The 25,988-nt window shown below is 50.1% G+C and overlaps 1 protein-coding gene and 1 long non-coding RNA gene across 5 annotated transcripts in view; one reads left to right on the plus strand and one right to left on the minus strand.

The window, feature by feature from the left end:
• Positions 1-12,078: 12,078 nt before the first annotated feature.
• On the minus strand, positions 12,079-15,476 carry LOC135420777 (uncharacterized). 2 transcript variants are annotated; one of them, XR_010433726.1, is made up of 3 exons: positions 14,291-15,476; positions 12,984-13,101; positions 12,079-12,547 (listed from the first exon to the last, which is right to left on the minus strand). It is a non-coding gene; the product is annotated as an uncharacterized LOC135420777 (long non-coding RNA). The 2 variants fall into 2 exon arrangements; XR_010433725.1 differs by having other exon boundaries at positions 13,586-15,476.
• A 140-nt stretch (positions 15,477-15,616) lies between these two features.
• NPTN (neuroplastin) overlaps positions 15,617-25,988 on the plus strand; it is a 46,410-nt gene continuing 36,038 nt past the window's right edge. For all 3 annotated transcript variants that reach the window (XM_064668573.1, XM_064668574.1, XM_064668576.1), the window contains exon 1: positions 15,617-15,962. In XM_064668573.1, the coding sequence (XP_064524643.1) occupies positions 15,632-15,962 (331 nt within the window). In that variant the 5' untranslated portion in view covers positions 15,617-15,631. The remainder of the gene's footprint in view (positions 15,963-25,988) is intronic.

Consider the following 25,988-nt stretch of genomic DNA (forward strand, 5'->3'; position numbering starts at 1 on the left):
TGCACAGAGTTGGGGAAGCAGAGCTTATAGAGCCAGGGGATTGGGATACACATGGCCTGGGCATTGGGGTGCATGGAACTGGGGTACACATAACCCATGGCACAGGGGTGCATGGAGCCAGGAGACCAGAGCACAGGAAGATGGGAATGTTAGGATACACAGAGTTGGGGGTCCAGGACACACCAGTGCAGAGGATTGGGGTACACAGACGTAGGGAGTGTGGGGGTGCACAGGGCTGGGAGAACAGGGTGCATGGAGCCAACCCTCAGAGGTGGGAGATGCAGACCCAGGGGACTGGGGTGCGTGAACCAGGGATTTTGGAGACCTCAAATTCGGGATGGGGTGCACAGAGTCAGGAACAAAAGGCAGCTTGAGTTTGCCCTGCAGAGACCAGGCTGCTTCCCAGGAAAAACCTGGCTAATGATTTACCCACACCAGCTGCCCAGAGGCACCAGCAACCCCACGCTGTGCTGGGCAGAAAGTGCTGCCTGGGTCTAGAGGGGGAACCCCCAAATATTTGGGAGCCATGGCACTGGAAAGGGACACCCATGAGAGTCCCCCATCTAGAACAGCAAGACCTCAGTCACACAAGCATCGGGGCAGCCTCCCTCCTGCATCAACCACCCAAAGGGAGCACGGTTTCCTTGGAAAACCCCTCTCACCACCTTTTGGAGTTTGCTTTCCAGGGGGTGCAGCCCAGCTGGGCTCTGGGGGTCCCCACCATCGCTCCCACAGCCCAGTAGATCGCTTTTGGCCGGGGCAGAGCTCCAGTGCTGAGCCTCCTCCCACGCTCCCACACACACAATGTCTCCTTTTATAGGGCCTCGGGACACCCAGCACTGCTCCCGACAGGCATGGAGGGATGCATCCGCACGGAGACTGGGAAGAGAGCACGGCAGGGAAGGAAGAAGAGGAGGAGGAGGAAGAGCAGGGCACTGGGAGGGAGCCGGGTGATTTTTCAGCAGCATACACACAACAGATGTTTCCCCAAAGGATGCAGTTTCTGGGTTTTAACATGATTTTCTCAACACCAGCAGCTCTTACTGTTTCTCCAAGGATCCAGTGGATTCCCAGGGCTCCATCAGCTGCAGTCTGTGCTCCAGAGCCAGGTGCCTGTGTGGGAGGTTTGGGTCTTTCATTGCTCCAGAGCAAAGGAAGCTCCTCACCCTTTTGATTACAGAGGAAAGCTGGAACAACCAAACCTGGAGAGCTTAAAATTAAAAGGCGAGTAAAAATAACCCAAGACATGCTATATTTAAAACCATTTCATTTCTTTTACCCCCTTGCAGGCAAGGAAGGATTTTGCAGTGCTGGAGCTGGTAAAAGGCTGCACGGCTTGACCCCGGCACCAAAGGGGGAGAGCAGCAGGAACGGGAAAGGATGAGGCCAATGTGCTTCAGAAGGCTGTGACTAAATGGGGAGCCCTGCTCTCAATTCACAGATGTGCCCTGCAAATCAAACAGATTTCTCTTTCCATGCCCAGCCTGCAATGGGCAGTGCTGGGTGTGCAGAGCAGCTCCGTGATCCCATCCTGTGCCAGCTCCGGCTGAGGAGCCATGTCAAAGAATCATGGAATGGATTGGGTGGGAAGGGACCTTAAAGATCATCCCATTTTATCCCCTGCTGTGAGTAGGGACATCTTCCACTAGCCCAGGTTGCTCCAAGCCCTGTCCAACCTGGCCTTGGACACCTCCAGGGATGGGGCAGCCACAGCTTCTCTGGCCAACCTGTGCCAGGGCCTCCCCACCCTCACAGGGAAGGATTCCTTCCCAATATCCCATCTATCCCTGCCCTCTGGCAGTGGGAAGCCATTCCCCCTTGGCCCATCTCTCCAGGCCCTTGTCCCAAGTCCCTCTCCAGCTCTTTTGGAGTCCCCAAGGCAGTGCTTCACACCATCACAGCCTCATCACTTTGTCCCTTCTCCCAACAGTTCACACGATAAAAGCAGCATCACAGCTTTGATATCTTAGCCACAAGTGCCTCTCTGCTTCTGTTGGTCTTTGAAGGTACAAAGTGAGCATCTGAGCACCTGGAGCTTTCTTAGTGTTAAATAGAAACCCAGGAAAAACCAAGGATCTTGGAAACAAAGGCAGATTTTTAACATCAAAACATGCTAAAAATTAAAATATGTGCTGCTTGCAAGTCTGCTCATAATTAACAATGAAAGGGCTTCCAGGGAGGAACTGAAATAGTAGATGTTCTCCATTCCAAATGATTATTTTTGGCTGATTTTTCTTCCTCAAACCCTGCAGTACCCAAGGTATGTGCATAAGAAATGTGCATAATAATGACCCGAAAAAATACAGAAAGGGCTGCAATTTGCAAGTTTAATTTCATGCTCAGCCAGCATTCGATCGAGGGGAGGAGGGAGAGATGGAGAGGACGGATGGATGTGCTGGGGCAAATCCAGAGCCTCCCAACAAGGTGTCCACAGCATGTGGGTGAGCTCTGGGCATCCCAGAGAGGCTTGTGTGGATGTTTCCCCTTCCCGTGCTGCACAGCACCAGTTTCCAGCTGGTGGAATGCACATGTAGGAATCAAACATGTGATGCCCAGGAGGCTCTCCTGTATTTCCACTCAGCGTCTTCAGGGTGGGTTCAGCACAAGGCAGGGGGATGGAGGGTAAATCCCACCTTGGCTATGTGCCAATTTCCATCCCCCAAACCTGCCAAGATCATTGAATCCCAGAATGGTTTGGGTTGGAAGGACCTTAAAGCTCATCTTGTTCCACCCCCTGCCACGGGCAGGGACACCTTCCACTATCCCAGGCTGCTCCAGGCCCCATCCAACCCAGCCTTGGACACTTCCAGGGATGGGGCAGCCACAGTTATTTTGGGCAACCTGTTCTATCCTGATCATCCCTCTTGGAGCCCTTTGGAAACATCAGCTGGATTCACATGGTGGTAACTGCATCACCTCCATGGGTGCAGCTACTGTCCTGCAGGATCCTCGGACAGATGGAAAACAGCTCTGGCTCCTCAAACAAGTACAGGGAATGTCACAGTGGCAAAAACAAAGGGTCTGGAGGAGCAGGAAGGGGTTTTGGAGGCCGAGCAGTGAGTCAGTCCCAAGAGAAAACCAGCACCACAACACCAAGCTGGGACACCCAAGACTTTTTTGCTGAGGCTGCGTCTGGATAACCTCAGTCCCGCTCACTCAGAGGAGCAGAGCTGGAACACGTGGGATGAGGCTGTCCCGAGACACGGGGTCGGGGCTGGGGCCAGTGAGTCACTCACCAGATGTTTTAGGTCTGTGTGTGGCAGAGGCTGCTCTGGAGGCAGCTCGGCATTTTCGCAGCACACGAGGGTCATTCATAGGCTGAGAGCCCAGGACGGGCTCCAGATGCAGCACCATCCCAGCAGGAACCTGGTGAAAATGGGATGAGTTCCCAGGTGCAGTGCACACCCAGCCGACCCTGACCCTACACCTGGTGGCACCCAGGTGTGCACCATCCCTCTCCTTCCCAAACTCAGACCCAGCAAGCCCCCACCACTAGGAGATGCCCAAAATGGAGGTTCAGAGGCTTCATCTGTCTCTCAGTTCAGACCAGCTGCAGCAGATGGTTTTCCCTAAATTCAGGGAGCTTTTATGCATCCTAAAATCTGGATAAAACCCAGGATGCCAATAGCTAGAAGTGCTAGAGGACTGGGCTGCCAGTGCTGTGTTCCCACTACTGCAGATAACTATTCCCACTGCAAAATTAACAATTTATCAGGATCAGCACCCCAAATCCCCACTGGGGAGCCCCAGTGCAAGGGAAGGGTGGGAACACGCACTGGGGAGTGGGGATAGAGCCAACACTGCAACCACCTTGACTTAGTTTTGCCCAAACTGGTGCAAAATCATCATGAGGGGTCTGCAAGGGGTAATGAGGGAGGGTGAGCACAGGGCCATCCCACAACACGGGGGTCTGCATTCCCAAGAAAGCTTAGGAGAGCCTTCCCAACACATGTGTGTGCCAAGGGCAGGCTCCTGCCTGCTGTGCCTGGCAGTCAGCCAAGCCCACGCAGCCTCTCCAGCCCCAAAGGTGTTTATTTTTTAAAATGGTGTTAAATTTGCAGCAGTGGTGGGAGCAATCCTTGCCCTGGAGCCCTTCCCCAGACCTCTGCTCTGCTGGGCACAGCTCAGGCAAGATCCTTGGTGGATCCCTTTCCCAGGAGCAGAGTCAGAGCACATTAAGGGGGGTTTAAGTCCACGTCATTCCCTGTCATTCCCTGCCTCCTCACTTGCCCCAGGGCCCCTCAGGAGCAGGGATATGACTCTGCCCTGATCACAGAGGTTTTTCCAGAGCCTGCCTTGGAGCAGATACTGTAGGATGAAAAGGCTCCTCTTTGTTCCAGCTGCATTGCCTTTGGGGCAGGAAGGGATGAAGAGCCAGCTGGTAGGCTGAGCTGTGCTCCAGGCCCTTGGAGAGGACTTCCCTGCCCCCACACATGGAAAATGAGGCCTTTTCCTTCTCCTTTCCTCCTGCTTTGTTTCCACATCCTTCCCAGGCATTGCCCAGTCCTTCCACCCAGCCTTGTTGCCATCAGCATCCAACACCTCTGCTCTCCAGCAGCTAAGGAAGGCTGGGACTCATCAGCAGCAAGGACAGTGTGAAGAAGGCAAAAAGGGGGGGTGTTTTCCCCCCAAATCTAAGAAATATGAGAACTAACCCCCCACCCTCACAAAGGCATCAGCCCTCTGTGCTCCAACCATTACCAGAGCCCTTCATCTGTCCCAGAACAAGCCTCATAGTGGGATAGCCAGGGTCTGTTCCCCCCCATCCTCCTCCAGCCAAGCCTGGGAGGGAGCAGGAACATTGCACCTGGAAAACCTGAGGTCAGAGAAATGCCCCAAATCCAGCACTGCTACCTTGCAAAAGGCACCTCCCTGTCCTGCAAGGGACTGGGACCACTGGACACCCCAGCTCTGGTCTATGTGTCCTCTGCAGTGTAGGCTGAGCCGTGGCTGGGGCAGCACTGGGAAGCTGCAGAGCCCATCCTAACACGTGGTGAAGGCCCCACAATTCTGGCAGCTTCTTCCCAAATTTCACATGGCAGAGGCAGGAGGTGCCAAAGATCACATCCATGCATTTCCCCCCCCCTTACCTGACGGATACTCCTGTCAATCCCCACAGTTTTCACTGATTTCTGATGACAACAACTTTTCAAACACTGCCACGGGGCCACCTCCTACCTGGGTGCCATTTACCTGGTGTCCCCCAGCTGTGTTGAGGGCTCTGTCTCCTGACCACACCAGACAAATCATCTGTTGACAGAAAAGCAGACAGGAGCCAGGGGTTCCTGGTTCACTTACAAAGCATGTGCTGCATTTTGATCTCCCAGGAAATTAATTCAGTTCAGAGCAGCCCAGCTATCTGTAAATATTAGTAAGGTATTTTCTTATCAGAGAAAAGTCACCAGGCTTTTCTTTTCCCCAGCAACACCTCTGCAAGATTACTTTCACTATGCCTTTCATCAATTCATGGTTTGGGAAAAAGAAGGGTTATCTCTAAAACCTTTCCTTAAGGTCTTTTCTTCAATAAACTCAAAGCCCCATATTACAACAACAAGTAAACTCCATGTAAGCAGCACTGCAGCAACAGCACAGCCAACCTCGAGGGAAATCAAGTGGAATAAATACCTGAGCAGTGCCAAAGTGGAGCTGCAGGACGGGATCACCACGTCCCAGGGAAGGCAGTGACACCACAGCCCGGCTATGTGGAACTTCAAAAGAGCCCTCATGGAGGAACAAACTATTCCCGGGCATCAGGGACTCAGCCCACTCACCCACGGGATGAGGTGCAGAGGACAGCTCTGCTCCCCACTTACCTGCACACATGTTTGAGCCTCAAAGCTGCACAGGCTCTCCCCAGGCACTGCTTGACTCAACACTTTTATTTACAACATGACTGCCAGGAGAAGCTGTGGCTGCCCCATCCCTGCAAGTGTCCAAGGCCAGGACAGGGGCTTGGAGCAACCTGGGATAGTGGAAGGTGTCCCTGCCCATGGCAGGGGGGCGGAATGAGATGAGCTTTAAGTTCCCTCCCAACCCAAACCATTCCATGACTCTGATTCCAGCACAAAGCTTTATGCTATTCTCCCCCAAAACATCGTGGTGCCCTTGCTGTAGGGATGCTGCTGGGGTCACTGGTGGGCACCTCCCAGGCAGGAGCTGAGATCCAAAGTCTCAGGATATAATGCAGCCTCACACTCCTGGCTGTTTACACCATGGATGATTAAGGTTATATTTTGGTTATATTTGGACACCACTGGTGTCCCTGATGTTAGACACTCCCAATATCCCTTTCAAGCCCAGTTTGCTAGGAAAACTAAGTGTGTGGCTGTCCCTCCTCTCCCCAGCAATGCACTAGCAAACTTTAAGTCTGAAGGAAGGTCAAAGCTGAAGGGGTGGTTTGGCCCCTACCAGCCTGGGTAGGAATTCATCAGGAGTCAGAGCAGCACACACAACCCAGGGTGCCAGCACACGTCCTGGCCACCCATCCACTGCTCCATCCCAGCCATAACCTGTGCCACAGATCTCCCAGGAGCTCACAGGGGAGAAGGAGTTATTACAGCGGTGGGAAAGGGATGATCCGATGGAAATGAAGCCTTGAGATGGAATAACCCCCACGCTGCTGCTCCCAGAGCAGCTGATTTCAAGTGCACCACATTTCCAGGCTCACATATTTTTGGAGCCCACCCTGTGCTTCACAGAACAGAGCTTTTTCCAAGAAAAGCCCTTCCCAAAGCAGCTCCTCCATCTCAGCACCAGCATCCTCCTCCTCCTCCTCATTCCTCTCTTCCTCCAAGGCAGCTGCCAGCAAGGAAGGGAAGATGGCAACTGCAGAAGTCACTACGAAGCTTGTCTGCAGCTGATGCTTTCGGCTCATAAATTGCAGCTGTCCCATGGCAACATGTCAAATGCATCGTGCACAAGATGCCACCTTCACACCATTATCCCCATCACAGTCCTCCCCACACCATCTGCTTGGAGCAGGGCCCCCTCAACAGGTGGCTGGTGGGACGGTAAGAGGAACCGTCAGCTTTTTAGGGGATCTTGCAGCACAGGATACACCGACTTTCTCCCAGATATCCTGCTGCCTGCTTAGGAACAGTCCCACAAGGAGATTCCCACTCACAAAGGCAGGCAAAGACGTTGTCACGACAAGCTGAAGATCAGCTGTTTGCTCCCACACGCTTCTGCAGCAGCTTGATGGGCCTCGGGGGAGGTCTGTGGCGTGGACCCACCTGGGGATGAGGCCACAGGTCCCACCTGCCCTGCAGAGTGCCCAGGGGAAGCCCCCCCACTGGAATACAGGGACCTCCAGGACAGTTTGCTCGTGCAAACACACTCCTCTGGCAGCTTTTTTTAACCTTTACCCTGTGGTTTGTTTGCACTCTGCTCAAATCAAGCCCAAAGAAGGGCAGATGTCAGCCTGAAATAACCACATACCTCTGCACCCTCCTCGGCGGCTTTTTCTGAGCACCACATGGCCTTGGGACCGAGGTTTATCTGAAGTTTGGAAACCATTCCCAAAGCCCACCAGCATCTCAGGGTACAGCACCATGTGCTGGAGCCTGGAGACCCCGGGGAGGGGATGGGGGGTGAAGAGATGCTCCTGGTCGCAGCTGCACAAGCTCCACCTCTGCTCCTGGCACCCCAGGATTGCTGGAGCACAGCCATCCTCCACCACCCACCCAGCCACAGGCTTGGAGAGGCAAACCAGCCAGGACTGCTGGCAGGGACCTCCGGAGATGAGATCTCCAGCCTTCCTGCCACTCTTCAATCTTTCCCAGACCTGCCTCTTGCTCCTGCCAAGCTCAGAGCCAGTTCTCTTCCCATGCATACACCCCTCCAGGCTCAACATCTCTCTCTAAGGTCCCTTAGAGAGACACATCCTTTGCTGTTCCCTAGGTTGCCCTGCCCAATTTATCATCTTTTTCTTTTTTCTTTTCCCAAAACTAGTTCTCCTTTCTAAAAGCACATGGGAAGGAGGTTTCAGACTTTCCATTGAAACTGGATTTTTCCTCCACCCGTTCTTCCCCAAAACTGTAATTCAAACAACTTTAATTGTACATTATTTTCTTTCTGAATTGCCCCTATGGATAATTTATCTTCTTTTAGTGTAGCTGTAGGGAGTACAATCTTATCTTTCAGCTCCAGCAAGGCTGACAATTTCCTATCTTCTGATGCCTTCTGCTCTTTACTATGTTGGGGCTTTGTTATAGAGTTGATTAAAGCAAAATTGCTTTTTGCTGCAATTTTACTGCAATCTAACCCAGAAATGCCCAAAGAATCACAGTCATCTTTCACAATGCTCATCTGTTCGCTGCTATAAAAGCCTTCCCTGCTCAGGCTGGAGCAGCTCAGATTCTGCACCAGCAGTAATGTTTGCCATCAATTAAACATCCCCTATTGACAGTCCTCCGAGCTTTTGGAGGGGAGATACAGGAGATACTCAGCCGAGCCCCTGGTCACTCACTGTTATCCCCATTGTTCATTTTCTCCTACTGATAAAAAAATATTCTCCTCATAAATTGCTTTTCTTTTAGCTCGTGCCTCCAGAAGCTGTTCCCAAGCCCCTCCACCGCAGCTTCCTCAGTAGCTCGTTTTTCAAAAGAGTCTGAAGGCCAAATGTTATCCCCAACATGCACACAGAGCCTAAAATCTCCACGAAAAATGCACAGTTCTCCCAATTTAGCTCATTTCCAGGCCTTAGCAGGGCACAGAATCATGGAATATCCTAAGTTGGATATTCCATGGAATATCCCAGTTGTGCTCCTGGCCCTGCACAGGACACCTCAACACGTGGCACCAACCAGCACAGCCCCAGCCCTGAATCCACTTCTCAGGGGTTATAACAATATTTTTTGGCTAGTCTAGATGACTCTAGGATTTTGCTATCCCCATCCAGCTGGGAGAAAGTTTCTGGGTCTGGTGCGTCAACCTCAGTTTTGGGAAGGTTTTCATGCTCCATCCCTCTTCTTCCAGCTCCCAAAGAGCCAAATGCATCAGGAAAATGGCCCTTTTCATTGCACTGCCAATGCCTCGGGGTCTCACAGGATGCCAGGAACACCCTACCTGTCAGCAGGGGACATGAAAAACCCCATTTCAGCCACCAGCACATCCCTCCTCATTGCTCAGACAGGAGACAGGGCCTCTCTCCACGAGAGAACTTAATCCCACTCCAATAAAACCAGTCTGGAAGCCCAAGGTAGAACTGACTTATCCACATTCCAGCTCAAACCAAGAGATCTACTGGCTCTGAGCTTATATGGAGCAATGGGCAGGGGGTGTGAGTGGCTGGGGGTCCCACAAGAAGCTGCTCAAGGCCATTGAAGTCTATTTGTGCCCCCCTGGCTGAACCCATTCTTTCTCAAGACTGTATTTATTTTGGGTGTCATACTCTCGAGGGAGAAGGGAGCCTCAGGTTTCACCAAATCACTTTTATTAAACCATTGCATCATTGGCTAAAATAAATGTGCCCCAGGGCAGTACAGAATTCTGATCAGACAGAGCCGTTAAGGTTAGAGAAACCCATGTCTAATCTAACATGCATCAGGCAGGACTAGGAAAATTGTATCCAATTCTACCATTTACCACACTGTAAAGGCTGGATAATACCTTTAATTTTGATTTAGCTGGTAAAGGATGACCCGCAGGGGATGTGGAAAACAAGCACCAGATAGAACAGATGCGATAACCAGCGGTACCACCCCGAGCAGCCTGTGCTGCCGGGGCTGTTGTTTGCCAGCTCAGTAACAACCTCCCGGCGGGGCCGTTCCCTCTGTTCACCCCCACGCCGATCGCAGGCTCATTGTCTCCATTTCATTGGAATCCCCGCCGTTTAGGCAGATGGGTATCGGCGTTTCTGCCTGGCTGGGCTGTGCCCGGCGGGGCCGGGGCGGGAGCCGGCGGTCGATGCAGAGCCATGATAGCACAGCTGCCATCGACGGCCGGGCACGGAGCTGCTCCAGCCCCACCCGGGAACGAGTGGCCCCGAGGGCACCTGAACGGGGTGTTCCCCCACGGGCCCAGGAGGGATTCACAGAATTGTGGAATCACGGAATATTCTGAGTTAAAAGAGACCCATCAGCATCATTCAGTCCAACTCCTGCCCTGCACAGACACCCCAACAATCCCACCCTGTCCCTGAGAGTGTTGTCCAAGCGCTCCTTGAGCTCTGGCAGCCTTGGTGCTGTGCCCACGGCCCTGGGGAGCCTGTTCAGTGCCCAACCAGCCTCTGGGGGAAGAACCTTTTCCAGATATCCAACCTCAACCTGCCCTGACACGACTTCAGGCGATTTCCTTTACCTCCCTGGGGTCCTGTCACTGGTCCCCACAGAGATCAGTGCTGCCCCTCCACTGCCCCTTATGAGGATGTTGAAGGCCCCACTGAGGTCTCACCTCAGTCTCCTCCAGGCTGAACAAACCAAATGACCTCCGCTGCAGAGGGCCAGGGTGGCACAGCCAAATATATCCCTGGGGAAAAAAAGAGGGACCACATGGCTCGCTGAGATGTCCCTTGATGTACAAGACAGCACTTTGGGGATGGCACAGGCTCTTCTACCTCTCGAGCAACCAGTGCCTGCAGGCTGAGGGACAAGTCCTGGGGGCACTGATGGCCCTGAGCAGTCCCGCCTGGGATGGGACTCCCAGCCACACTTGCCCATGAGCTTGGGAGCCCATTTAAGCTCAGCCCAGGGTTAGTCCCAGTTTGAGTTGTGCCTCTGGGGTGCTGGTCTCTAGTTTAGTCCCAGTTATACCTGCAGCTATAGGCCCTATTGATGTGAATCCTGACCTAGACTGATTTCCCAGCTTGAGCTCAGCTCTGTTTTGTCCCCTTGGACCTGCCTAGGGATCACCTGGCTGTGGCTGCCTGCACCAGCATTGATCCTGAGCTATGGATTGATTCCTCCAGCCTGCCCTACTGCTGTGAACGTGCAGGATGACAGGGACTCTTGGCTGACCCCGGCTGCCTCCTGCTCTCCTTACTCAGGTACCCTGGCACTGGTCCTTCCCTGCCAGCCATGGTGTTCCCTTTACTTCCCTATCCCGTTGGGAGCAGTGCCCTGGCACAACACCCCCGATTGCCGTGGGCACCCCTTGTCCAAAGCCAAGCTGAGTCCCCAGGCAAATAAAATGCGATGGGAATAGTCTGGCCTGTGGGGAGCAGCCCCAGGACACAGGGATGTCCCTGCATGGCAGCAAAAGAGCCCAAATCCCTGCTACTGTGGCTCATGGAGGGTGAAGCTGAAGCCCAGCTGCAGGCACTGCCCAGCCTGGCTGGAGCGAGCCCTGTGCTAATCCAGGGGTGCCACCTGCCGTCTGGTCCTGATGGATCACCCACAGCCTCACCTCTGCAGCCCGAAAATTGCTCCAGATGTTCAGGCTTTCCCCTGTGCCTCCTAGGAAGCCCCCTGCCAGGACTCACAGCATGCAAGAGCAAGTTGAAGCGCAGGACAGCTGTCCCCACACATCCTGCCTGTGGCTGGATGGAGCTGCTCTCAAAAAAAGCAGCAGGATAATATCCTTTTCCTCAGGATAACGAGGTCAGGGAATGGCTCTTGTGTGTCTGTAACTGGAAACTAAGTTGTTGGACCCAGTTCCCTAAAAAACTGGGTGGAGAAAAACATTATGGAGTAGCTGAGATGGATGAAAAACTTGCAATTGAGAGAAATAATTTTGGGTTGGGTCAGGGGGAGGGGAGGAAAAAAAAAAGCAGTTTGATTTCTTTTTGTCCCTCTATCTCCTTTCCTGCAGAAAATAAGGTTAGACAAACTTCAGATTTCTGTCATAACAAAGCTGATGTCAAACATGATGATATTTCTCACTGGACTCCTTGTTTACATTACAAATCATCCTGACCAAAGTTACCCTTTCTGTCACAATGTTTGTTTTGCATGAAAAGACATTTCTGCTCAGAAATAACAAAATAAAAAAAAAATCAAGTTAAAACATTTTGACCAGTTCTGACAGGAATATTTGAACATGTAGGAGGAGGATGGGAGATGGCTCGGAATAACCAAGCTGCCATCACCCATGGGGTTGAGATGTGTCAAGTCAGCTTTCTGCTAAATAACAAAGCACATCTAGATTTTTTGTTTTTAATTATTATTACCCTGAGATCTTTCTTTTCTTTTTTTTAAATCCCATTTTTCTCTGGGTTCAGCAGCTTTTCCTTTGACTCTTATCCCTCGGAGCATGTCGCTCTGTGATTTGACAAGCTTTTCCTTCGCCTCTCATTCCTCAGAGTGCTAATTTTGCAGTTTAATCTTTTTCTGGCTCTTCAGGATGAAAACTGGAAGGGTCACCTGTGCAGCACTTGCCTGCATGAGCCAGAGAGCCTTTCTGGTGACTCACTGTGGCGGTGTCACCATTGTTTGGTGGCTCCATTCTGTTATCTGATTAGGTTCAGGTAGTTCTCCACCTGCCATTGTGCCTTTGGGGAGATTAATACACATTAATCACATGCATAAGGTCGGAGTTACCTCCTGGGATCGGTGCTTTCCCTGGCATGTCGCCCTCAAAGCATTAACTGATGTTATCCAGCGTCTCTCAGCTGCAAAAGGTGAGGTTTGCTGTTGGACGTCAGCGAGTGTTTGATACCCTACCCTACACTTTCAACTGGTAATAGGTTCCAAACAGGGTCACTGCAAGTCAGGCAAAGCTAAGAAATCTTTCCCTGGGAGGGTGGGGAGGCCCTGGCACAGGTTGCCCAGAGAAGCTGTGGCTGCCTCATCCGTGGAAGTGTCCAAGGCCAGGTTGGATGGGGCTTGGAGCAACCTGGGATAGTGGAAGGTGTCCCTGCCCATGGCAGGGGGTGGAACTGAGTGATCTTTAAGGTCCCTTCCAACCCAAACCATTCTATGAAAACTTCCTTCAAGTCCCAAAGCATATCAGTAAATACACGGAAATAACAGGGATCTCTTAAACAATTCCAGTTGCAAGAAGACAAGCTCAAAAGATTCCCCCCCCACACAAAAAAAGGACGATACCTCTTTGCTACTCTCTGAGAACTGAAACTCTCTCCTGAATTTCCTGCTGATTATGGTGGTTTTTTTCTTCCCCTTTGCTTGTTTTGTTTCTGAGATTTTCTGTCCTTGTGCTGAAGTCCTAAGGAATAAGCAGAGAATAATCAAAATTGAGACACCCCAGGTGAAAAGATGGGTCTTGACTGAAGCGAAAATGCACAGATTTGGAAACTTTGCCATGGCTGAGTTTCCCCTGCCACTCATGAAATTAGGAATTGCCATGAGGAAGTTAGCCAAACACATCATCCATCAGCCTGCAAAGACTCAATCTGGTCGAATAACAGGCCTTTCCTTACTACCAGCCACTATGTTGAAGCTATTGCTGGTGAATTCCTCCAGAAATCCCCTATAAATACAAGTTGTTGCAAGAGGATTCACTCATGCATGGCAGAACAGGTTTTTACCCTATATTATGGCTGGATACCATGGCAGGAATATATATATATATATTTATAATATATATATATATTAGAGATCTGTGGGAACTTCATGTATGCCAACAGACTCTTGAAGGCAACAGCAAGCTCCGGATCAGATCCACCAGCACATCTCCTGGCCATCGTCACCTTTTTGGGTTTCTTGTGTTGTATGTTCCCAGCACGTGTGTTGATCCCAAACCCACAGGTCAGCTCAGTGTGTGCAGCACCCTCGTTAACCAGGCTGGGGAACCAGCTCCGATGGGAGCCTGGCAGGGAGGCTCCAGGGCACAGCAGGGCACCGTGTCCTGGCGTTGTCCCCGAAGGAACGCCAACCTGAGGGCTCAGTTATGCAACTGTGGGGAGAAGCTCCAGCTTCTCAGCCTGCTGAGCTGGTGACAGAGGGGAGAATAATCCTCCTGCTAAGTTGGGCCCAGGCCTGTGGCAGCGTGAGTCACCCTGAGCTGCCATGGTTACGGAACGAGCATTACTGTGCAGATCCAAACCCTGCTCGCAGAAAAGCACAGCACTAACTAGTTCCAAACTTGGAAAACAGTCGAGTGTAGGTAAGGCCTAATACCGAGTGGGTGTTTGCAAGGAGGAGAGTTAGAGAAAAATCCTCCAGAGCTAATATTCAGCTGGAAAAACAGCATGCATAGAGCAGGAAGAAGGACACCGCTGTGCAAAGCCACGACTTCTGGATCCTTTTCCCCATTTTGTCTGGTTTGCAAGGGCTACTGTCAGAATTGCTCCACAGAGGGGGATAAAAGAGGATGTTTCCACACCACAAGAAAACACACAGTAGTGTCACACAGATGAATCAGCTGGCATGAATAGTGAGTCATGGAAATGCACCATGGAAATTCTCCAGCGCAGTGGAATCTCTGATGCACATCAAATCTGGCATCCTTGGAGAGGCAGGGGCAGCCAGGATGACGTATGGCACCAGCACATGCCCAAAAATGCTCCTCACGAGTGACCTCAGCCCTGGGAAGCTGCAGTCACTAAGCCTACAATCCTCATCCAAGTCCTGAAGCGCTGGGGCAGTCAGTTCAGCAGGGTTTTCATGGAAAAGGTGTGTCTGATCCTTGTTTTCAGTGAGTCACAGCTGCAATAAAAGGACTTGGAGTCTGCTAACCATCAGCTGCGAATGACCTGGGCAAGGTAAAGGATCAGGGATACAAAGTCAGGAAATCAGGACAGTTTTGGATGTTACCACAATGCTGCACCCACCTCCCATTCCACCCCTAGTTGTGGGCACACTTGGGCCCAAAGAGATCTCCGGATTGGAAACTGAGGACTCTGCAGAAAGATGGAAATCTGGTTTTGAGGGATTTTCTGCTCTTCTTTTGTTTTTTTTCCAGTGTCCTCTGCTGGTCTGTCCCATTATCTCCTGCAAGTCTTGTATCTTCCCACCACCAGCACAGAACACAGCAACCACAGTGCAAGGAGTGACCTGTACCTGTGATTTATGAAAGTAAGAGAAATCCCTCCCAAAGCTCATCTACAGCCAATTTTCAGGACACGTGGCTGGGCCAGTGAGCCAGTCGTGAGTCTTTGTGCTTTTTGCCCCCAATTCCACCACTAGCATGGGGCAAACACCTTTGCTTCACGCAGCCTTGTTTTCCTACTTGTGCAAAACAGACGTGGCCCTTGAAAAAACACTTTATTTTATATGAAAGAGTAGCCGTGACGGATAGTGTTTAAAATAATTCTAGTCTTTTCTGGGTGTATAGCCCTGAAGCTGAACAATTTGGGATGGACTTCGGGTTCCCCTGACAGGCTGCAGTCCCTGCAGAACGGCACATGAACTTCTCAATTTTAAGGTACGAGCAGAGCTCTTGCCCTCGGTTTGCAAGTATTGTAAGCCCACGAAGAACAGAAGCGAGGAGTGTGGTGCTCCCTCACACCGCCGCTGGAGGGGCGCTCCAGAGGGGATGGATCTCTGTCTCTCAGGCGACGGATCCCTCAGGCGGGCTCCGCCATCCCGCCCTTCGCGCCCCTGAGGGGACGGATCCCTCAGGCGGGCTCCGCCATGGCGCCCCTGAGGGGACGGCAGCCTCAGGCGGGGCACGGTTAGCTCCCCGCCGCCCTGGCGCCTCTCTCCCGCCGCCGTCCCGGGAGCTCGGCGGGCAGAAGGAGGCAGGGGTTGGAAGCAGCGGTGAGGCCGAGGCGGAGGGGCCGAACCGCGGCATCATGGCGGCGGGGCCGGGCGGGGTCGGCGGTGACACCGCCCCCCTCCCTCCCGCCCCCCTCACACCCGGCACCGCCCCCGCCCCCGGCAGCTCTCGCGAGAGCGGGCGCTGCGCTGCGGTAGGAGGTCGGCGGAGAAGGACGGACGGAGCCGCCGCCGCTCCCGCCGCCGCCTCACCCTCCTCTCCTTCCTCCTCCTCCTCCTCCTCCTCCTCCTCCTCCTCCTCCTGCCCCCGTCTCAGGAGGATGCCGCGCTCCGGGCCGCTGCCCGCCGCCTTCTCGCTGCTGCTGGCGACGGCCGCGCTGCTGCCGGGACCCGCCGCGGCGCAGAACGGTGAGGGAGGGCGGCGGCGGGGGGAGGGAGGAAGGGAGGGGGGGCGCGCGTTGCTATGGCGGCGGGGGGGCTGTGGGCAACCCCGGGGGTGGGGGGGCGACCCAGGGGTTTGGGGGGATCCCTGTGTCCTGGGGTCGCTCAGGGGAAGGGGGAGAAGGGGGGGGAAGGAGAAGAAGGGGGAGCTGGCTCGTCCCCCCCCCCCGCCCCGGCTCCTCCTGAGGCGCCTCGTGCCGCCGGTAAAATGGAACATCTCCTCATCTCCTCCCGCCTACTGAACCCGCATCTGCCGGGCCGCCTTAAATCATTTATAATGCAATAAACCCCGTAGTTCCTTAGCAACTGGAGAGGTCCTTCTGATAGGAGCGTAAAAGAAGGAATTAAAAAAAAAAAAAAAAAAAAAAAGCCCACCACACCCCAAGCCTCCTCTGTTCCTTGTAGGATAGCGTGAGCTAAATCCAGCGCGGTGCCTCCTCCCGGTGAGTTCGCAGCCAAGTGCATGACAATTAGTGGCAGAGCGGAGCGGGGCCAAGAGGCTGGTCCAGCCGAGCCTCCTGCTCCAAGGAACATCCTGCGGCGCTGATAAAAATGCCTGTCTGATCCTGCCAGGCCAGGCGGGAGCCGAGGCAGGGTCTGTCTGCTCCAGGGCTGCTCCAGCACCGGCCCTCTGGAGCGGCTTCTCTTGCAGCATCATGGTCAGGGATGCTTTGGCCTGTAAGTGCGGAGAAGGGCAGGGATCTTGGCTCACGGGAGACTGATCTATGTCCATGGGGAAATTTTGCCTAGAAGGAAGGATTGCCTTGTTAACACGCCAATTCCCCACTAGTTTTCGTTGTTTCATCCTTTCTCTCTCCTTCCTTTCTGCTCTGCAGATAATATTCAGTCCTAGTGTTCTGCTTTTGTTGAGGTGGATTTTGCCTTGCAGCATGAGGTTAGCTTCCTCTGCTCCTTGCTCTAGGGGAATCATAGAGTCATGGAATCATGGAATCACAGACTGGTTTGGCTTGGAAGGGACATTAAAGCTCATCTCGTTCCACCCTCTGCCATAGGCAGGGACACCTTCCATTAGACCAAGTGGTCCCAGATAAAATTTGTGCCTTAGTAGGTGCAGATTTTGCAGTCTGAAACCAAAACTGAACTTGTCTGCCTCTGTTAATTAAGCAGAAGCAGCTTTGGCATCCACACTGTCTGAATGAAAACTGGAGGCTTTCTCTGGAATGAAGCACTTTTTTTTGTGGAGCCTACAAGAGTGTGGGAAAACCCTGCTGGAGTTCAGTGGGAATTAGGGACCTGGCTTCTGTGAGCTCCCAGGGAGGTGCTCATTGGGATGAGTTGTGGATGAAGTGTGGGTCTCTGTTGTAGACGTGCTTCCTGTGCCACCTGAGCATTCTCATCGCAGGGTTAATCTGCCTTTGGTGTGTTTCCACACAAATTCCACCCCCGAATTTGGGTTTTCTGACAAGCAAGTTAAAATGGGTCATGTGCCTGAGGCTGTTCCTGTGCAGAGTTAGCAGGCAAGGTGTTAAATGCCAGCAGCTGGGATAGCAATTCCAAATGGCTGGTAAGCAGTGCAAACATTTGGTGTTTGACAGGACTTAGATGTCTGGAGGTCAACGATCAAATTTTGGGCATAGATGGAAAGTGTCTTTATTGTGACTTCCATGCCTGGCATGAAGCTGACCAAGAGCAGGAGATCTTGGCATGAGGGAAGATTGCAGATCACAGGTGTATCCTGGAAGCTCCTTAATTTTTGTTTGGTTAACGAGGGTCATCCAGACAATTAAATGGTGAGGGAGCCTCTGAGTATCTCTAATTCTGTGGGAGCTTACGTAGGTGAGTGAAAGTCTACTTGGGAAGGAGTAGAGCACTTCAAAGCAAGTGAAAGGTGGAGATCCTTCTGACTGAGGTTATGGCTCCTGTTGAATCTGTATCCCAGTTTTAATTTAAAGATTTTAGGCCCTGCTGCAGAGGAACTGGTTTCTTTTTCAACAAATAATAGCCCATGAGACACTTAATGAAACAGAACAATTCCTCTTTGACCTGAAGGATAGGTACAACCATTTCCTGACTTGTGTCTATTCCTTGTAAGTCATTAGAAAAACGATGCTGTGGTTTGAACAGGCTTGTGCAAGTCTGTCGGTGACATCTTTGAAAACAGAACTTCTCCCACACGCGGTGCTTTGAAGGGGCAGGGAAGGATCCCAAAGTGCATATGCAGAGTTTTGTTATCTATTATTGATGTGGAGTTGTCAGTGTAAGGAAAGGTGATAGTCCAAGTGCTGTTGAACCCTGTGAGTTCAGGATGATAAAGGAATGGGCCTGGACCTGCTGGAACTGCAGGGCAGGTCACCACTCACCTGGTGCAGTAAATGCCCAGTGGAATCCTGAGGGTTTGTGGGAAGCAGCTTTTTTTCCTGCCTCTAGCAGGAGATCGCTGTTGAATTACCAGTGATTTTTCCAGAGTTAATGTAATTCAGAATATATTGAGTCAGCCTCACCTATGGATTTAAGCTTACTAAACTGGAAGTAGGTTTTTGACACTTGCGTGGCTTATTTTTAAAGCTCTTGCATAAACACCTAAAGGGAAAATGTGCGTGTCAGAAATCGAACTTTTCCTGAAGGTTCTGCTGAGAAAACTGTCAGGTTTGTGCTGCACACTGGCTTATCCCCTGGATCCAGAGCAGAGTTCAGGTGAAGTGACAGAAAGGAGGGTTGGAAGAGAGGAAACAAGACAAAGAACAGCTGGAAAAAGCCAGTCTGTCAAGCAGATCTGTGTCAAACCCACAGTTTCCAGTTGGTAGTTGTTGGAAAATCACTTCAGTGCTCCAGAGCAGGCAGACAGAATCCTGGTTATGGAGTGGTGCTTGACTGTTGGCTAATGAAGAACATGACTTTTCCAGTTGCTGGTTTTTAACCTTAGCAATATCTTTATTTTTAAGCAAGCAGTTGGAAAACCAAAGACTGCAGTGTAGTAATAATTTCACCACGGAGTGCTTGGGTTTTAAAGACTATTTTATCATCTGAAATAGATGCTTGGGCTGCTCCCCATGAAATCTGCAGCGTTTCTTCAGCACACCAACATGTGAGTTCAATTCTTAGCAAGTTTTCTTCCCTTTTCAGGAATTTCTGGCAAAGTGAGAAGAATTCTTAACCATTCTTGATGACTTAAAATTGCTTGGGTTATTCAAAGCTGGACATAAGTGGAAATAAAAACAAATTAAGTTAGGTGGTGCTGGTTTAGTGCTGTTCTCTTCATCCTCTACTTGGATGAAGGAGAAGGAACTAACTCCCTGGCTAGAAACAGAACATGGCTTTTTCTGTTGGTGGAAACCAGAATAGAAATGACCATAAAATCAGGAAAATTAGTTCCATTAATTCTTAAGATTAGTTTCTTCTTAGAAGGGCAAGTGAGAAACCTTCCTGTTATCCTTGCAATGCTGTTTCTGACTTGCTTCTCACCCGTATTGCACTGGTTGTGTTCTGACATGATTTTTAATGGTCCCCAGATAAAGCTGAGGAATGGTTTCATACAGCATTTTTGGAGCAGGAGTGTGGGCTGAGCATCGAGGAGAATGTTCAAAGTTCTGTTCTCCTCCCCACCATTGCTATTCTCCTTCCTCCTACAACTCCCTCATAGGAAACTTAACCACAAGCAGTGTGACTAATGTGTTTATCCTTGGAAACTGCGCCGAGTTCCACCAGATCTCAGGGAACAGGTAAAGAGGCGATAAGTGCCGGTGCTGACATTCCAACAGACCACTGTGTGAAGACTATATCTCCTTAAATTCGTGAATGAGGGGCACTTGTGCCTTCACAGTGAGCTGTTTCTTCTGCTGCAGGTACTGTTTTAGAGGAGTCAGTTGTAGAGACTTGCATTGTGAAGGACAATGCAACCCCTGTGATTCATCCTCAGGTTGTAAAGCCGGAGTGTTCAGGCTCTTCTTAACTTTCCGCAGCTCCCACTGTTAAGATTCAAAGTTAGATAAACTGTTCCTGCATATCTAGTAGCTGGAAAGTTCTCCTGTAAATCTGATCTAAACCTGCTTTCCTATCTTTTAACCTCTATTCTTTTTACCCATGCAATTCAGAGCGGGGAGGAGGGTGTTGCCTTTCTGTCCAGGTTAATTGTCAGGGTGGTTTTTGGTAAGTTGTCTCTTCCTGGCTGTTCCTGATCGTTTCTGTGGAGCTTCAGTCACATTTTTGGGAGTGTGATGTGTAAAACTGGACACACTTCCAGTTGGGACCCGACCAAGATTCATTGGAGTGGAAGGATCATTCAATGTGTCTTGCATATGGCATTCCTGTTTGCATCCCGAGACAAATGGTTTCTTACAGTAAAACATTACTGACTCTCATCCACTGGGATCCTTTCTGGTGCTCAGGTCTTTGCTGCAGCACTGCTGCTTTGCACTCCTTTGCTGCCTGAACCATGGAGTTCTTGGATGTTCTTATGAACTGGCATCTCACCTAGTTGTGCTGTCACAAGTCCTATTTTATCTTCTCAACCAAACCAGAGTTGGTTTCATCGGTGTCAGAGACCCTCCTGATCTTATTTCATTGTTTCCACTGCTTGTTCCTGCACTGCAGCTCTTGAAAACCATGCACATGCTACACCTGGCTACATTAATGACATTTCATTTGGGTGGGGTTTTTTTGTATAGGGCAGTGTTAAAAGCTTTACTGAAGTTAGGAAAACTGCATTTGTTCCTTCTCCTCTAGAGTTACCTTTGGTTCTCATTAACTTTATAGTAGAAGGTCATCTTGCTGTGGGCAAGCTGTAGCAAAGCACAGGTAGCCCACACAGCTTGGTTCCTCCTTACCCCAAGCCCTTCTTTATTTCTGAGCACTTCCAAGCAGATTTCTGCTGTCTGGAGGCTGAAATTGGATTGACTGGTCTGTAATTCCACAGTCTGGTATCTGATCCTGCACACAGTCCATTAGATGTTTGAGGATGGTCTTTAGGTGTTCAGTCAGACTTCTCCAAACAAGCTCCTTGGCAGTATTTAGTAATAAATGTAGTGACTTGTCATTTTGCCCAGTTGATTCTGGAGTATGAAACCTGACTTGTTTGAAGTTGGAGGAAGCAGAAAGGCTGTTAAAACATAACGGAGGAGTTATCAAAGCTTCATATCAGTTATGATATCCAGTCATTCAGATCGTTGTAATTATCTGCAACTTTATTTGCACGGCTTTAAAAATCTTACTTGCTATGTTAAATTTATTTTCACTCCAAGTCAAACACTTTTTTCATGTCTGGTGCTGCTTGGGGGTTGAAGGAGATCGAGTCTGAACTAAATATCAATTCAGTCTGTGTCAAAACTTGAAAGTCTTTATCCCCTTGTAAAATAACTACTGTAGACTGATAAAAATTCACGCCCTGTTGATAAGCTCAAAGCTTATTTGGGTCACGGTGTGAAGTCACCACTGAGGCACTGACGCAGGCTCATTCAAGGAAAAAGACAGTAACTGCTGAGGCTACAAAGGTTCTTCATCATTTCATCACCGTGCAGTGTCAGGAGCTGTAGATCTGCTGTCATTAACAGTAAGTTTTTTTGAGGGCAAGGTGGGTTTTTTTTCCCCCCCTGCTGTTCAGAGTGCAGTGGAGAACAGCACAGTCACATTGGGGCTGCTGGCAGGGGGGTGTGGGGGGAAGGTGTGAGCAGTGGGCTCTGGTCTGGAGGCAGATGGTGAGGAAATATGACCCCACGTGGCACCCTGTGGGATGGGAGAGCCCTGATCCTTTGGGAATGGCTTTGGTGTTACAGCAGGTTGGGAGAGCAGAGCTCTGCTTTGCAGGTGTGCTGGAGGAGGAGGCATCGGGTCTGTCCTCTGCTCCTGGGGAGTGCAGGTGGGATGTCAGTGCCTGAGATGGAGTCTCAGGGACACTTTGCATCAGGTTAGAAGCCTTTTGATATAATAAAGCAAAATCAAGGGCAGGGATGTTGGGAAACAACAGATTTTCCAGAGGAGGAGGAAAGTGCCCAATACAGTACCTGACAAGCTGAAGAGATTTGCAGTGTGAGACATTTCTGTAGAGGAAAATTAGATCATGATGTCCTGCTCTGGTTTGAATAAACCAGAAAAAGTGGTCTCATGTTGCTCTAATTCCTGTAGGCTTGTTTTACATTATATGTTTGAAAATGGCACATTAAGGACTCAATTGAACCAAGGTGCTGCTTAGTGCAGCTACTCACTATTTCTCACGTTTGGTGACTCCTGGCTAACTGTGAGTACACCCAGGGCTCATGGGGGCTCTCCTGGAGCTCCTGCAGTTGGTGGGAAACCTACACTAAATGCATTTTGTAACAAGCATGTTGAAGGCATGAGAAGATAAGAGGAAGGGGAATATCAGAGACTAGAAAAGGGAGGGCATGAAAAGATGCAGTCGGTCCAAAACTTCAGCTGCTAAAAGTGGGCGAAAAAGGATTTAATTCTGGGAGGTTGGTAAAACTGACAAAGAATATATTCGAAATTAAAGAGAAAATTGATCTTAAATGCCTAGAAAAGAGCTTGACAAGGATTTTGGCAATGCAGTAGGCTCCCAGCAGACATCATGGCAGACCAAAGGCAGACTGAAATAATTCGGTGAAGGCGTACAGCAGGAGATTGCAAAAACAGATGCCTGAGTGCATTTTTAAAACCTGAGCAGATACCATATTGACTGAGCACTCTTGCATTTATTTTTTCCCATGGTTTGTTATAACAGCTTTGTGGTAGTTAACTAGAACCTACCTTGGGTTCAAGCTGTAAATGCAGAAGTATTTTAATGCCTGTCATACTCATTCAAAACTCCTAATAATGAATTAAATAATGCTAAGCTGTTTTAAAAGCAGTTCTGGAGTTCAGCTGCACTGTTCGTTGGTTTCGTGAAATTTATGCAAGTGTTGTAATGTTAGAAAGGTCTTGTCTTGTCAAAACATTGGAACATCCATAATACCCAGTTTTGCAGCATATTGTTGGTCTGGTTTTCTCTGCATTTCAAGCAACGGGAACAAATCCCTATTTGTTATCCTTGGTGGATAATTTCTGCTTGAGGTTTTCTAACCTGAATGTACAGATAGTTTAGCTAAAGCAACCTTTTGCAGGGAGCTTCATATTTTGTCTGGTCTCCTTTGCTGTAGCATCCAGGGTTGCAGGCAGCTGACTCACATTTTCATAGGATCCCAGCATGGTTTGGGCTGGGAAGGGACCTTAAAGCTCATCTCATTCCACCCCCTGCCATGGGCAGGGACACCTTCCAGGTTGCTCCAAGCCCTGTCCAACCTGACCTTGGACGCTTCCAGGGATGGGGCAGCCACAGCTTCTCTGGGCAACCTGGGCCAGGGCCTCACCACCCTCACAGGGAAGGATTTCTTCCTAATATATAACCTAAACCTGCCCTCTTTCACTTTATAGCCAGTCCCCCTTGTCCAAAGTCCCTCTCCAGCTCTCCTGGAGCCCCTTTAGGCACTGGAAGGGGCTCTAAGGTCTCCCTGGAGCTTCTCTTTTCCAGGTGAACACCCCCAGCTCTCCCAGCCTGGCTCCAGAGCAGAGGGGCTCCAGCCCTTGGAGCAGCTCTGTGGCCTCCTCTGGACTTGCTCCAGCAGCTCCATGTCCTTGTGCTGTTGTTCCCCAGAGCTGGAGGCAGCTCTGCAGGGGGGTCTGACCTGAGGGGGCAGAGGGGCAGAACCCCCCCTCCCCTGCTGCCCTCACTGTGGGATCAGCCCAGGGCACGGGGGGGTTTCTGTGTCCCAGCACATGTGAGGGCGTGTCCAGCCCCTCATCCACCAACACCCCCAAGTCCCTCTCCTCAGGCAGGATGGTTCTTAGTTCTGCACCCATTCCTACTGTGCAGTCCTGTGTAATCTTTATTTAGAAAGGGGAGGGTGTAGCACAAAAAGGATTGGAAACTATTCCAGTGAGGTTTGAGGCGAGAGTGAAGAGGTTGAGATCAAAGCAAGCCAGGAATATATGACATGGAGGAAAGAAATATATATAAAGCAAGTCTGCTGGATTTAGCATAGTAAGAAATGTTTCTCAGGTTTGTAGCTGGAGATGTGCAGTTTAGACTCTTACCAGGGAGCTTGGTTTACACTTCTGGTACCTTAAGGACTCTAGGAAATAAATGGGAAGCTCATTATTTAGGGAGATCATTTTGGTTTCAGCGTTTGCATAGGGCAAGACAAGTTCTGCAGCTTCTTTTGTGCTGCCAGGCTACATAAACAGGGAGTTCAGCACTTGCTGAGGAGGTTTAGCACTTCCCTGGAAGAGGGTTGCCTTGGGGAAGTGTTTTCAGAATCCCAGAGCAGCCAAACATCTTGGGTTTGTGACTCAGAGCCGGTCTGTACCTAGTCTTTGGAAGTCTCCTGGATGGACTCTTCCCTTTTTATGTAATTTGGGAAGCTGGGGCTTGCGTGGTCTGGCTTCCCATCACCTGCTCCACTGCATTTCCATGCTGGGAAGCAAAAAAATTCCAGTCTGACAAAGTGAGCAGGGCTGGTTTTGTGTGCTACACTGTGTATGACCCCTCCCATCAGAAACAAGTGGGGTTTATATAATCTAAAGGTAAAATAAAATCTGAGTGTGTCTCAGGTGTACTGGAGGGCTTGGTACAGACACTTCCAAACACAGGTGAAAGGGTTAACTAGGAACAGACACTTTAGTTGTACTTGGAGAGCTGTTCTTTTGTACAATTGCTCTAAAGCTGCACTAAGAGGATAATACATTCAGGTTGCAACTCCTTGGTTCTTCATTTTGCTTTAAGAAATGGTGTATTTGGTGCATTTGGTCCCTGTAAGCTAAAAACTGACACGGTTATTTTGTGTGGTACCCACCATATCATGCTGTAGATCACATTCACCTTTGGATTTCCCCTTCCAGTGTAAGTGCTGTCACCTCTGACTTTTGGAAATACTTAAGTTTTATCCTGTTTGTGCCAGTTCTTTATGCAAAATGGTTGGGAATGATGCTTGAGTACCTGTCTGTAACCATTGGGTACTGTGGGAGCTTTTCTGCTTGTTGTCAAACACAAGGGCAGTTAAATTATTTTCATTTTTTTTTTCACTGTGTTATTTGTGGTTAGGTTTTCCCCCCTGTAACTTTGGCAGAGGGCACAGCACGTGGAAATGCAGAGTTCCCTTCCTGGCTCTTTGCTTTCAGAAGCAAACTGCTTGATGAAGCCAGGACAGTTCCCCTGTCTCCCAAGTTTTGAGGGTGCTGAACCTGATACAGGGCTTAGATATGCAATATTCCTGGTTTGCTTTTCAGACTTCATTTGTTACATTTTTAACTGACAGGGTTTTCAACGCTTTGCTGCAAGTTCTGTGCTGCTCAGCAGCAACTTATGTTCTCACTTGAGGGTATAAGAGGGTTTTAAGCAAAGCTGCATGTTTTGGGTCTCAGGCTCCCGAAGCTCCTATTTTTAGCAATAACCAGGATTGATTTGGTGACCCCAATCTTGAGCCATATGGAGTAAGGGGCGGAAAAAAAAAGTGGGTTTTGGTTTCTAGGAAGGTGATTAGTTGGGAGAACAGAGCAAAAATGATAAGACAGGGAGAAATAGCTTTTAAGGAGTTATAAATAACAGTCAAGGCAGGAGCTGTAAAAGGGCAAGGTGGGTAAAGGACTTGGGAGTTTTTTCTCTTTCCCTGTACCTCCATCTCCAGCTTCTCAGGTCTTGCTTTAATACAATCAGGAATGTGGCTTTTGAGTACCCAGTGAGTATTCTGGGAGTTCCAGTTGTTTGTTGGTGGCCTACATTCACATTTTCAGCAGAGCAGTATCAGGTTCTTTTTTGTTGTCCCTTTCTGCCTCTTCTGGGAACTGCAGGGATGATTTATCCTTTTAACCAGCACCTTCCAAGTGTTAACCTGGCACTGGCTGCCCAGTGAGTACCAGTATGAGCATGCCTTGCCCTGAACTGCTGCTCTCCTTTTCTGGGACCTCAGTGTGACAAAATGAAGTGGATTTATAATTCCCAAAGGGTTTTCCAAATATTACACTGTTGTCCTCTTTTTTGCAAAGTGAAACAGAGCTCTTCTCTCTGAGAGG

This window comes from Pseudopipra pipra, chromosome 12, assembly GCF_036250125.1.
Source record: "Pseudopipra pipra isolate bDixPip1 chromosome 12, bDixPip1.hap1, whole genome shotgun sequence".
NCBI lineage: Eukaryota > Metazoa > Chordata > Aves > Passeriformes > Pipridae > Pseudopipra > Pseudopipra pipra.